We start from the raw sequence: 14054 nt of genomic DNA, 5'->3' as shown, positions 1-14054 counted from the left end.
TGTTGAGAGAAGCTGGACGCTTCCTCCTCTTCATCATAAAAGATTACCTTTGGAGCAGCCCCTCAATTGGGCAACAGTACAGGTCAAGGTCTGCCACAGCCTCAGGGAACTGGAACACCCAGGTCCCAGCTAAACATCCTAACCACTGATTTGTAGGTACTTCTTAAACTCTCCTGCTCCATGGTACGTTTTGGGTTTGCGAATTTAACCAGAAGATCTTTTTCATCACAAAGACTTCCCCACTTCTGAAGCACTGCCAAATCAGCACTCAAACACGCTACACAATGCATGCTGCCAACTCATGACACTCACGGCTGCTACCCTGAAGTGCTCATTGTGTTTTGACTTCCTTTTATCGGCGCAGGTTTCTGCCAGTGAATCAGTCTGCTAGTGGAGACAGACTAGGAACTGTGGCAGAAGACACAAGCAAGGCAGTCAAAGCAGAGGTAAGTTGCTTGTACATAAGTGTTCATGGTTTTTTTCTCTGTTGCCTGTTTCCATAAAGATGTGCAGTCTTGCTTTTGTGCAGTTGCGTGTAAGAACAGACAGCTTTTTGTCTCTCTGATCTGTAAGCCTATTGCTATGCACTGAAGTGCATGTTTGCTCAAGTTAGAAGACAAAGAAGCTTTACCTGCACAAAAAGAAGAAAAAGAGCAACTATTTCATTTTCCTCTACTTGTTTTCTTCAGTCTGAGAACAAGAGAATGAAAGTCCTGGTACTGCAACAGTGTGTGTAAATTGGATCGCCTGCTCTTGCAATTCCACACACATGTATGTTTTGCTGTAAGGCAGAAGATTCTCACATGCATTGAGTCACAGTTGCTTCACTGGTTGATGTGTGTGTGCCTTCCAGCTTATATGAAATAAATTTTAGACTGCTTAAAGCACAAGGATAGATGGATGAATTTCTGAATGGCTTGTATCTTAGTTTCACCAAATCTTAAAAGTGCATATAAAACTTTCAAGGGTATTTCTCTCTGACCTTTTTTCTTTCTAAGTATGTTCTTTTATGACAGTTTATTATGCCCAATATTTCCTTATGACTTTATCTTACTATATAAAAATGGCTTTTCGTGGCTCCTAACTGTCAAGTGCTTACTTCTGAAGCTTAAGGGAGCAGTGGCCTGCCAGATTGATATTACTTAACCCACTCTATCTGATTTAAAAGGCAAATACCTGGAAATCTGTGAACCATGCCAGCTAAGCCAGGTGATCATAGAGTACATTGAGAAAAGTTTGCTCTAACAAGAGGAATAATTTAGCCTCTGCATTGCCTCAACTAGTCTTGGTACTGATTTGAAACCAAGCTGAAACATTAGCAGAACTTTTTCTTCCGAAATGAGATTTCCCATGCAGGGAGACAGAGGCATATTTTATTCCCATTAGAAGAGAGTAAACCAGGAAAAAGCAAAACAGAGTGTTGTGATGCCCGAGTATGTAGTGGTGAGGCTTCCTGTTTTGACAACAAAAATTAAGAAGTATTTGACATACAAAGGGAATTGAACGGAGTGTGTTTTGATGCCAAGTTTAAAGTTTTGGGTGTTTCCAAACTCTGCTTCATTCCAACTATCTGATGACTCAGGAGGCTTTACTTCTTTAAATTTGTTCAGTCAAACTGAAAGGTTAAATTGAAGATCAAAAAAATCAAAACTCCTGCTACAAAGAGATTTAGAGAGTGCAAAAATCACTTGGTTATCCCTCCCTCACTCCCACAAATCCTGCTCATCTTCCCCATTACTTGCCAGGGAATACTCTCTTATTTTCTCTTGATCTGTAGCTCCATTCCAAGTCCAAATAAACTTCATAGAGCAGCATGTCTTCTCATAGCAGATGTCTTATGCTAGAAGCAGACTCCAGAAACATGTGGCTGCATGAGAACCTCTGTTCTTCATTAAAAATTGGGTTTTCCACATCTAGTGGACCTAGCAATGCCTGGTTTCAGAAAGATTTGTTTTCTGAGTCTGCTTAACTTTGTAATGCAAACTGTAGTACAGGCAGGTCTCCTGTGAAATTCTCTCGCAAGCCCTGATGCCCAGCTATGCATGCTGTGGCTACTTTGAAGTTACATGGACAGTGACTCGTCGGCCAGTTCACTCCTGCTGACTGCTCAGCTGGTTGCAGAACACACAACAGCTGCCGTCGGGCTGCCCTCTCCCCAGCGAGGCTCTAACCCCACTGAATAGTCTTCCCCCAGCAAACAGTCCTCAGTAGCTCCTGTGAACCCCATTACCTTATAGGCTTGTATCTCACTGCTGAACTTGGCAGACATTTACCAGTGACATCAAAAGCTAATTACAGGATGGACAGAAAGATGAACTAACATAAACACATCGCGGTCATAGAAGCAAGCCCTCTTCTTCTGAGGAAAACAGGCCTATAAGAGCAGAAATGTCCCCAGTCATTACTGGTGAGGCAGTCTTACAAGAAGTTGATGATGAGCTGAACCCTTACATTATATTACATGTCCCTTTTGTCCCATGGATCCTATTTTTGAACATTTAGGTAGCTTGCCTGATCTTTAAGGTCTTTATTCATGTGGGGAATGGCTACTACTTTTTTCTTCACAGCCCTCATTCTCTCCTCACACATGCAGGCACAGCATACGACAAATAGATGTATAAGGGCTTTTCCAGAATGTGTAAGCACAGTCCTCAGGTTCATGGATGAATCCATGTACAATTCTTCACATTGGAAAGAAAAATCCTATCCTATCTACTTGCAGCTCTCTTGTAGACAAGGAGCACTGAACATGTCAGCACTTCTCTTGCTCTCCAAATAGTTTTAACTTGCAGTCCCACACCCAGTAACTTTTTGGGACACAGAACCCGCTCTTCCCTTTTCTAGGGAGCCTTTGAGTCAAAATTAGCATGTTGAAAAAAACGTCAGGAAAGCTCACAGAGAGCAGTGTTCCTGCACTAACTGACTGGGTTCTGGAAAATAAAGACTAAAACCTGGAAGCATATCTGCTGTAGGTGGAGTTGGCATAAACTGGTGCTCGATAGACTGCACTCTGCAGTTTCTATTCAGAAAAGCTAATCTGATACCATCAGTTAACCCAGGAAAGGGCAAGGTGTCACCTCCGTACGACCAAGATAAGATTTCTAATATGGACAGCCATTTCTAAGAGATGAAGGAGACATACCCTTGGCAACCTGAGGGCAGTCTCAGGATCCGTTATTCACTGCTCCAAAACCAAATCATTCCGTGGTTTCTCAGCTGGTGGCAGCCATCAATTTTGAGAGACAGAAACTTTGGTCTCAGAAGTAGCAGTAGGAAAAACGCAATTATCTTGGGATAGCAGAGCAGGTTCTTGGAAGAAGTGGGCATCAAGGGGCTGATGAAGAAGCCCGAGGGGATGGTAAATGGAGACCTAGATGACTCACTTTCAGTCTGAAAGGCAAGGTATACTGGGAACTGACTCACAGGGCTTCTGGGAAGCCACACATGGTCACCTTGTTCGTTTCATATTCTCACAAGAACTAATTGCAAACAGAACTTGAACCTGGTCTGAGTCACATCGCCCCATGGGGAAAGCACAAGCTGGCACTGAATGGGTGCAAGCATGTTCCCCTAAACCTGTTACATCTCCTCCCAGAGTCCCTGAATCACTCCTGGCCCCTGCACAACCCTTCACCAGCCTCATTGACTGACCCCTCACCCCAGCACACCACTGACCAGCACCAAGAATGGCATTTGATCTCAAAGCAGGAGAGGGCAGGTGGAAAGAGAGCCTGGCCCAAACCTCTCTCACCTCATTCTTGAGGAGACAGGAAACAAACAGTGCTTTCTTCTCTTTTCACCTATCCTGCTGGCAGTCAGGTGGAGGCAGATAAAGGCAAACAAGCTGGGTGATGGTACCTCAGGTATTCATGCTTCTTTGTCAAGCTTCTGCTGACTCATGCCAACAGCTGGCCCTGCCTACCAACCACAGCTCGCTTGTCACGTGCAAAGTGCTCAGGCATACTCTGGTATGGTATCCCCAAGAGTTTTCCTCACCTGTTCTGCAACCTTCCCTGTTACACAGTGTGAGCTGCAGACAGTCCCTCTTCACACAGGTACTTATTCTGGCAGCCCCTCAGGCAACAGACCTTGGGCAACCTTCAGGAGACTCCCCACTTGGGTCTTCCTGTACAATTCCATGCCACTCTCTTCCTAACGCAACCCCCCCTGCATGTGCTCTTTCACATAGACCCAAGATGTGGCGCCTCCTCGTGCTGCTCTGCTCCCAAGCAATTGCCTTTTCAGCAGGACTCACAGCACCCTTCACTCTCAATTCAGACAAAAGCCAGTGCAGGAAGACTCGCAACCCCGAATGCTTCATGAACGTTGTAAGTTGGGTCACTTTCTCTCCCTTTTCTTTCTAAATTGTCTCTCCCTGTACCACTACCACTGCCCCATCGCTAACAGTCCCTGTCAGGAGGCTAGAAGTAAGGCCCCTTCAAAGGGATCTCTCCAGCACTATGATAGGGAGCACTGGCCTAGAAGAAACCTTGATGCTCCTATCCAAACAGTCTGAGCTGCCAGAGAGGAGAACTCCTTCGCAGTGGAGGCAAAGGCTGGTTTCTAGTCGCAAGGGAAGCAAAGTCCTCCCCTCCTGTAACAACCTGTTTGCTCGGTACAGTGGCAAGGGGGGATGAACCCCTTCTTCAAACAGCAGATTCTCACAACACAAAGCAATCCAAGACCCCTTGCTCTGAATCACCAAAGATTTCCTCACAATAGTGGCAAGACTGTAATAGGTAGTGCTGTGAATGAGTCTGTAATAGGAGATCCACCCTAACTGGCTTGCCTAACCACACTTTGGCAAGATTAGGGTTCACTAATGGCACAAAGCCCAGATCTTTTGGCACTGTCTTATACAGATACTGCTGCATGTTTACTCTCTAGAAAGGTAGGATCTGCATTAGCCTTGCAAAACATGACAAATTGTCTCCCAAAAGGTTAGTCACTCAGTACAGTTCTGCTTTGTCCCATGAGACGGGATCAAATACAGACAACTAACAACCTAGGCAGGTCAGAAGAAGAATTTTGATGCATCTTTGTGCAAGACCTGTAATATTCATTCTGAGCCATGGTCCCTGTGACCAGGAGCCTTGCACTACCATCACAGAACAGCCCACATCCACACCGCTCATCTTGGTTACCGTCCAAAACGGGACAGCTTGCATCTTAACTAACTCTCCTTTGGCTTCCCACAGAGTGAAATCATCAGATATCATGGATACCCCAGCGAGGAATATCAAGTTACCACAGACGATGGATACATTCTTGGTGTTTTCAGAATTCCCGCTGGCAGAAACAGCCAAAATACAGGTGTGACACAGTTATAGGACATAAGGAAAACCTGAGAGTCAGCTCTTACATGGGTCCCCCATCTTTCCCCTTTGCACATGCAATGGCATGTTGCACAACTTTCCTTCTTGGCAAGAGCACCTAGTCAGGAATGTGGCCTGAATTCTGAATCCATATGAAGTCCACACATTCAATGTCTCTGTCCTTATTTCAGACTTTTCTAATAATTTTTTTCCATATCCCAGGTTTTTTCCCCTCATGTGGCCTAGGTGAGGGTTTGGTAGACTGGATTTAGGGAGATTTTGCATTAACACTCTAAGTAATATACATTTAAAATAGAAGACTGACAACAAAGCCTCTCAGGTTAGGCATACGAATATTAATTCCCAGATTTCTGAAGTACAGAGATATTCTTAAGGAAGGTGATAAAATATCAGGTCATCAATGAAAAGCAAATGCATTTAATCTATTTCTTCATATTTTCTGAATGGAATAAAAATTTATACCTGGCATTTGAGGTACGCTGGATACTGCTATTTGGTTTATTACTCCTTGTTAGAATTATAGAATAATTTGTTTTGGATGCCTGCTCCTATTTGTATCTCTTCCTTCGGAGATCACCTGGACCAGCTTCACTCTCAAAGTAAGGTGAACCAAAGTTAGATCAGGGGCCTCTCAGCCCTGCTCAGTTGGTTACTGAATAGACCTAAGGGTAGATATGCTGCTTTGGATTAATTATTCTTTGTCTTCCATACACTGTTCTGCCTTCAGCAGTTTTTAGCTGTGGGTAGATGTTTCAACACAGGGACCTGTATGTTGGCTTTCCAGTGCAAGAGGAGATGAGGACAGGCCTACTCATTAAATTGTTTCTTTGCCAGTCCTGTCATGAAATGGTTATGAAATGTCATGAAACAGTTCCTTCTTGCATGGATCAAATCCTTCAGGTTTCTCAGACCAATATCTAGGCATAGTTCTCCTGGGAGTTTTTGAAGAAGAAAAGATTTAAAACCTCTTACAAACTAAACTCTGCACCCCAACCTCAAATACACATTAACTACTGCTTCAATATAAGAATATTTTCATCTTTTCCAGGACAAAAGCCAGCAGTCTTCCTACAGCATGCTTTTCTAGGAGATGCTACCCACTGGATTTCTAACCTGCCCAACAACAGCTTGGGCTTCCTCCTTGCAGATGCTGGCTATGATGTCTGGATGGGAAACAGCCGAGGCAACACTTGGTCTTTAAAACACAAGACCCTTAATCCCAGCCAGAAAGAGTTCTGGCAGTTCAGGTACTCTGTAGAGGGAGAAATAGTCAAGACAGAAACCCCAAGGGGACTATATTGCTTCAGCCTGATGGTTTTTACCTAAACCAGTATCAGAACAGGTTTTACACCAACCAAGGAGAGAAAAGAACCAGACAAAGAAGGATGGTCACTACTACTCAGAGTTGGGAGCATTGCCTGGGGAAGATATTTCAGACACTGGGAAAAGAAATGGAATGCAGAGGAAAAGGGAGACAGTACTGTGAGAGGGAGAGCAAAAATCTCAGCTGGAACAGGCTGAGCAGTCTTGTCTAGAAATCTCTGATCTCTCACAGCTGAATTCAATCAAGAGAGAAATGTGTTTTGTAACCCATTCTAAGGAAAGCACTGTTTAAATTCAGTTCCCCGAGGGCTGCAGCTGACAGGTGAAACTGGCACCTCCTCTGCAGAGAGCCCAAGGCATTGGGCAGCCTGGCAATACAGCTGTGTCCCTTTACTCCCTTCCCCAACTCAAGCTAGAACGCAGACAAAGTGTGCAACCTCATCTTTCAATGGGTTCTGCTTGGTGCAATCAACAAAACTGACATTCAGTAACTCGTACTGTGATAGTCAAACTTATCTGCTAGCTTTTTGTGTTTCTCCCCTGTAGCTTCGATGAGATGGGTAAATATGATATTCCAGCAGAGCTGTACTTCATCATGAATAAAACTGGACAGAAGGATGTATATTATGTTGGTCACTCTGAAGGCACAACAACAGGTAATGTCAGGACACTCAAGGTTCACAGCCGTTCATGTTCCTATCTGATCAGTAGGTGGGTTTCCCCATTGATTCAGTTGCTTTTCTTGTTTGTGGAGAGTTACCAAACACAGAAGTGCCTTCCGAGTTGAGCTTTGGAAAATATGTAAAATTTTTTCAAAAACTGCTTTGGTTACCCTTAATAAGCCTAGAAACCTAATGGCAAATCCAAATATAGTTCAACTTTTTAAGTAATTAGAGACATGAAAGTGGTTATTTACTGGGTATTTCAGGTACTGGCACTGGGTATTTTTCTGAAATTCTTAGCAAGAGGAATTTTCTTTACTTTCATCTTTTGTATTAAGACATAGATTATCTTTTTTTCCTCATGAACAGGAAGTAAAACCCAAAAAGATAAAACAGCACAAATAATGCATAATCTCAAATAGCAGCAGACAAGGAAAAAGAACCTTAACATTACTAAGTCATGTGACTTAATGGCAATCTTACAATTTAAAGCATAGTTCATGAGTGGCTATAACTGGCCACATTACTGTTTAAAAACATATTGCCAGAGACTGAAAATTAGGAAAGAAAAAACATTAATAACTTATTTTCTCTTAGTGCCAGCCTTTAGCATTATCTCACTTCATGGTCTCTGAATGCAACTAACTTTTTTTTAGTATCAGTTGAAAGTTCCTGATGTTTATGTTTTTTGTGTAAGATACATGAAAGGACATTGATTAGAAATGAGCATCTGCCAGTTCATTAGTGTAAACAACCCAGAAAAAAAGAGAAGGAAATGTGGAAAAGTCACAGCTCCAGAGTTTTTCTTCCTTTTCCTCTCATAAGAGTATTTAAAGACCCTCATGAGTTGCAAACACTCAGAGCTCCCAGTATTCAGCTAATTATTCTACAGTTTCATGGAAGCATAAACATACATAGACCTTTAGAGACTATAATCTAAAAAAAATTGGATTTTGTGAATTTTTTTGAACTTTAGAGGGAATTGATTTTACCATGAAAACCTCATTGACATGTTGCCTACAAAAACTGTTCTGATAAAGGCAATGTCCAAACATGCTCTAAACCTCAGAGTGAACTTTGCCTCCCAAAGAACATTAATTTCAGGACTTCGGTTCAACACTCGCCTTAGGTAAAACATGCAGCACAGACAAACATGGACAACAGACAATGGGCTGCAAATCTAGTCTTACTTCTTGTTATCTATCTGCCTATTGTTTATTTATTTATTTTGTCTGTGGAAGATGTCTTCATTAACTCGGGCTGTGTCTTCTGTGTCTGCAGGATTCATAGCATTTTCTACATACCCTGAGCTGGCTAAACGGGTGAAAATGTTCTGTGCTCTGGGCCCAGTAACCACATGCTCACATGCTACAAGCCCTCTGATTAAGATAACAAATGTTCCTGAACCACTGCTCAGGGTATGTAATTTTTCCTTCAAAGAGGCCCAATGCCTGACTTACCTTCATAGGCTTCACTCAACCTGAGTTGAAGTGTTCCCAAACAGGTGACATGCTGATACTGAGCTTGGGATGAATCGAGTGCTCTTGAAAAATCTGTTCCCAAACTCTGTGGGGAAAATACTGGAGATATAGGACTTGTAGCAGAAGGTCCCAGCGAAGTAGGAGACTGGAGAAACTGTCTCATCACAGGACTCTTGCTGTTAACTAGTATTTTGCTGGCCTCATGCAGGAGGAACTAAATCAGAGCTGCAATAACAGCCATGACAATCTCTGGAACTTCAGAAATAAGTAAGCATTGAGGTCACTAGGCTAGAAATTGAAGGATGGCTTCCTCCGGGATCAATGTCAGTAATATGAAGAAGGAAGGATATGTGATGCACTATGGGGAAGAAGGTGTTTTGAGAGGTACTGGGAGGGCAAGCTGTTTCAGCAATGTTTGAATACTGAGTTAGGAGGCTAGGCTATTAGCAACAGTTTCTTGCATAAAATGCTCCTGTAATGAGAAAAAAAAAATGTTGCACTTTTCCCTTCCTTCAGTTAGTATTTGGCTGCAAAGGAGCCATGCACCAAATCGGATTTCTGAAAGGACCTGTGACACGGTTATGTACAAGCCTGGATAAGTTTTGTGGCCATATACTCTGTTACATAGCTGGAGGCAGCATAAAAAATCTGAACACGGTAAGTATATGCAAGAACGCCTACTCAAAGTAAAACTGAGGTGGTTTTGGAAGTTACATTTGTGCACCCTATCCTTATCTGGTAACTGTCATGCATGTAAATGTACAGAAACCACAATGTAGTTCTCAGCAGACTGAGGGAATGACCTGGATATTGTGTGGTACAAAGAGTGCCAAACAGGACTACAGCTGATAAGGGATGGAACCAACAACTAGGCACAACTAGGCACATTCCAATCCCAGAACGAAAGGACTGAATTCAGTCTGGAGATATATTGCACATGTCAATAGCTGTGCCCTCTTTTGGGGCTAAGCTGACTAGATTTTGGTCATACACAGATGCTCTTTAAAAAAGACCCAATGGATGATGGAGCCAGACTTCTTGGTAATACAGTTCCCAGTTTCCTTCCTTAGCATGCAGACACCAGGGTCCTCAGAACACTGGAATAACTAAAAACAGGGAAAAGCTCCTTTTCCCCCTTTTCAGACTACTTGTACCAGAATTCAGTCCCAAAGAACTACTGTAAGGGGCATTTTCCTATTTTTGTTGTCCTTAGAATTGGGCCCAACAGCTCAATCCACAACACGTAGAGCCACAGAAAGTTCTTGCACTGTGCCTGAGGAATGCACCCACCTACAGTGGGATTCACAAAGACTAGTGCATCAGTCAGATGGGACAGGAGAGTTGTCCCTGTGCTTGCCAACATATGGACACTGTAGTGTGTCTTAAATCCCCTTTACAGTGGCTGAAGTATGCAGAATCTGGCCTGTGTAATATTTATTACTGCAATATCTGCAAAGACTGGGGCCCATTTTTCTCCCTATAACCACTTGTAAAAGCATATATGGGAAAGCAGTGAGAATCAAAGATTCAATGCAAAAGCAATTAAAGGCATTGCAGCCCTTTAGAATTGCAGAGCTAAACCACTAAGGATCTTTCCTGACTTGGATTAAGTCACTAATGTGGTTCCCAGGGCAAGATAACAAGTCTGAGGAGGAATCTTGGGAGATGGAATTGGAAGATTTCCTTAACAGAACTATAAAAATTGCAAACAGAAAAAAAAAACCAATCTGTTTTGTAAGCTGACTTCTTTAGCACTAGGAGTAAAGCAAAGAGAAAAACAGATCTTCAAAAGACTTATGCATGCATGGGGGTTTGGTGTGAGATGAGGAATTGAAGAACTGGAAGGTTTTTCTCTTCTGTTGCTGAACCACAGGATCCCACAGTAATAATGTCTTCATGGAACAGACTCGCTTTCATGGAGAAAGCGTGCAGATGCATACTATTATCCAGCTATTCCTAAACCTAATTCTCAATTTTCTGTCTGATATTTGAAGACTATCCTATTAAAATGGGATTTTAATACACACATCAGCAGTATGTTGCTCAAATCCTTCACAGCTTTATTCTGTCACAACACTAGTTCCCTGCCTTTATAACATTTCTGCTTTCTCTCCAGAGTCGAATAGATACGTACGTAGGACATTCCCCTGCTGGAACATCCGTACAGAACATTATTCATTGGCATCAGGTATAACTGCGTACAGATGTATAAACAAACTCTTACTGCTGCTTTTTGTGCAACCGACAGCCTACAGGGGAGTCCGGAGGCGGTGGATCTGGGAAACTGCCCATCACATCTTCTCACCTGCTGCTGTGAGCACTTGCCACAGGGGGAGCACTCTTCCCATGGCTCACCAGACTGTCACCTGAATTGTCCCCTTTGGTATCAGGCACTGACATTTCCCCCGGGCACATCAGCCCTCTCTGCATGTTGGGCTCTAAAGGCTTCCAGCATTCATCTTTTTTATGAAGATATTTGCCTTGAGAGCTGCAGAAGGGAACGCGAGCACAGTCTAGGCACTTGGCAGGCAATAGGAGGAGACTGGAAACTTGAGCAGCCAGGGGATGAGCCAGACAAAGAAGTGATCCAGGTTAAAGCTCTTCTCCCAGGGTCCAGTTCTCTAAAGGTGGGTTTCTACTTCTGCACTGGTGGATCTGAGCTTGTTCTGCTCATGGTCTGTATCAGATCAGGGCAAGACAGCTCCAGACAAGAAACCTCACTGCATGTGTCCAGATGCACCTGCTGAGCCAGGATATATCTGCATACATCCTATAGGCAGACCCCCCATTTCTGCAAACACTTAATATAGGTGTGCTCCTGAGGACAGCCCTGACAAAAATTCACAGCAGTCAGTCCCGCAGGATACACCTATCCAGAGCCAGGAAATGGGGACAAACCATTGACATTCAGTGGCTTTACAGCCTATTTTGCCAGTCTCTAACAAAGTCAAGTGGCTACAAAGCAACACAGATACAGCAGGATAGAAGAAAATAGCAAAGGCAATACAGGAAGCCAATTCCTGGCTCATCCCCAGCTACTTGAAGCCTTGAAGCCAAGGTTTTTTAACTGACATACACCGACTTTCTCTCACCCTGTGTTACATACAACCACTCACAAATGAAATTACTCAACAGATTTGTGCAAAAAATAAAATAAAAAATAAAATTACAAAAATACAAACAAACAAAAGCCCCCATACAGATGTGTACTTAACTCTTCACTCATCAGTCCTGCAGGGCATATATCATGTCTTTTAGACAACACAGACTCATGAAGGCTAATGTCTTGTGTCTAAAGTCCCACCTCAAAACTGCTGTCAGAGCACAACTCATGTATAGCCAAGCTCTTGTAAGAAGTACAGAGCCTCTGGAAATGTTGCCACTACTGTTAGCAGATCAAACAAAACTGACACACAAAAGACAAGATGTGTCAGGAGACATATTACAGCAGAATAGTAATAAGACTTGACACGTTCTAGACATTCAGGTCCTCTTTCCACGTGACTGAACCCAACTCTGCATCACAAACAGAGACCTCCAACTTTCGTTAACTAAGGTAGTCAAGCAAAATTTTAATAACAAAACATACCAAGGATGGTGGCTGAGGATCAGAGAGAAAGTTAGCAAGAGGAAAGGTGATGAAGCCACCCATCCTACAATCCATCCTCCTATGAAAGTCTGCAACCAGAGGAAGGAATGGGAGTAACTCAGAGTCCACTGCATGAGCCTTGGCTTCAATCAGAGGCAGGAAAATGCTTCCTACACTCTGCTTCTTGGTCTTTCAACACTTATATTTTATCTGTTCTTTTAACAGCTAACACATACAGACCAATTTCAAGCTTATGACTACGGTTCTAAGGAAAACACGAAGAAATACAACCAGGTAAGGCAATATGGTTTCCCTGAGAACTCATTCTTGGGTCCTGGCAAAACTAAGAACAGACAAGGCATAGGTGATTCCTTGCAGACAGCTAACAGAAGTTTGTTTTGCCTCCCCTACTGATGCAAGGATGTGTCCAACGACATGTCAATTTACCTGCCATTCCCAAAAGGCTAAGAGTCACACCCAAATCCCAGGGCTAGATGAGTATGGAGCTCTTCACTTCCCCAGAAATCCTCAAGGTTTGCCTTTCAATTAAGGGAGGAAATGAATCTCACAGATATGGTGACCTCTCCAATTGGCTGACAATCATTTCACTTTTAACCAGCACATTTGACTTGCAGTGTCCTGTGCTGTACCAGGGCAGGCTGCATTTCTCAGACAGAAAGACTCCAGAGATATAATCAGTCACTTCAACCCATGCACACTGTCTCAGAAATGTTCTAGGGTGAAATTATAAATGGTTAAAGTATCTCCTTGCCACTTAAGTCCCAAGTATAACAACTAAGACCAACAGTTGTACTTCACACCCCAGCAAAACTTAAAGATCTTCCTACCCTAAATATAAACATGAATACACTCCACAGCCCTTGCCTGATAAACACAGACTCTACTCTTTCCATGTCCCCACCTCTGAAGGGCACAAGCAGGTGTCAAATTGCAGGATAACTCATAGCCATGCATTACAGAAAGACACAGGATAGGATGGATCGCTCCTTGTCACAGTAGACAGGGAACAGGGTAGGGGAAATAGACACTAAGAGGGCAGCCCTCATCCCTACTGTTGCATTGTAGAGAGCGCAGAAAGGAGAAACAGATGCTTGCACAGAATCCTTTCTCTAAGCACAACTTCTGATACAACAGCACTCACTCAGGTCTCCTCCCTTTCTTACAGTCTACTCCTCCTGTGTACGAGATAGAGAAGATAAGCACACCAATTGCTGTTTGGAGCGGTGGACGTGACAAATTTGCAGATCCAAAAGACATGGCAAAGCTACTGCCTCGGATTACTAATCTCATTTACCATGAGCATTTTCCTGCTTGGGGACATCTTGATTTCATCTGGGGCCTTGATGCAACTGAGAAAATGTATTGGAAAATCATTGAACTAATAACAAAACACCCTTAAAAACCGCATGCAGAGTGTTGATTCACTTAGTAAAGCCACCAAAATTTCTATTTGGCAATAAGGGTGATACCTGGGGAAGAGGTAAACACACAGACATACATAATGGATACCACTATAGGTACTTACATGTATTTGTTTGTTTCTTGCTTTCCTCACAGTTTGAGGTTTTCCATGGTGTTACTGTGACTGCTGTCTTTCTGAGAAGTTTGAGGTGTATAGGAACGAAAGCTGAAAACATGAATA

The 14054-nt window shown here is 43.0% G+C and overlaps 1 protein-coding gene across 1 annotated transcript; it reads left to right on the top strand.

Annotated features, from left to right (window-relative positions):
• The first annotated feature begins 356 nt into the window (after positions 1–356).
• LOC129208791 (lysosomal acid lipase/cholesteryl ester hydrolase-like) lies at positions 357–14054 on the top strand. Its single transcript, XM_054832124.1, has 10 exons — positions 357–446; positions 4190–4328; positions 5199–5313; positions 6385–6583; positions 7206–7315; positions 8603–8739; positions 9319–9459; positions 10919–10990; positions 12617–12685; positions 13578–14054. Exons 2-10 carry the CDS (start codon positions 4197–4199, stop codon positions 13809–13811), a joined length of 1209 nt encoding a protein of 402 aa, XP_054688099.1. The 5' UTR covers positions 357–446; positions 4190–4196; the 3' UTR covers positions 13812–14054.

The sequence above is a fragment of the Grus americana genome, chromosome 7, assembly GCF_028858705.1.
Source record: "Grus americana isolate bGruAme1 chromosome 7, bGruAme1.mat, whole genome shotgun sequence".
Taxonomy (NCBI): domain Eukaryota; kingdom Metazoa; phylum Chordata; class Aves; order Gruiformes; family Gruidae; genus Grus; species Grus americana.
Note: the sequence above shows the minus strand (reverse complement) of the source record. Positions and strands in the feature narration are given on the sequence as shown.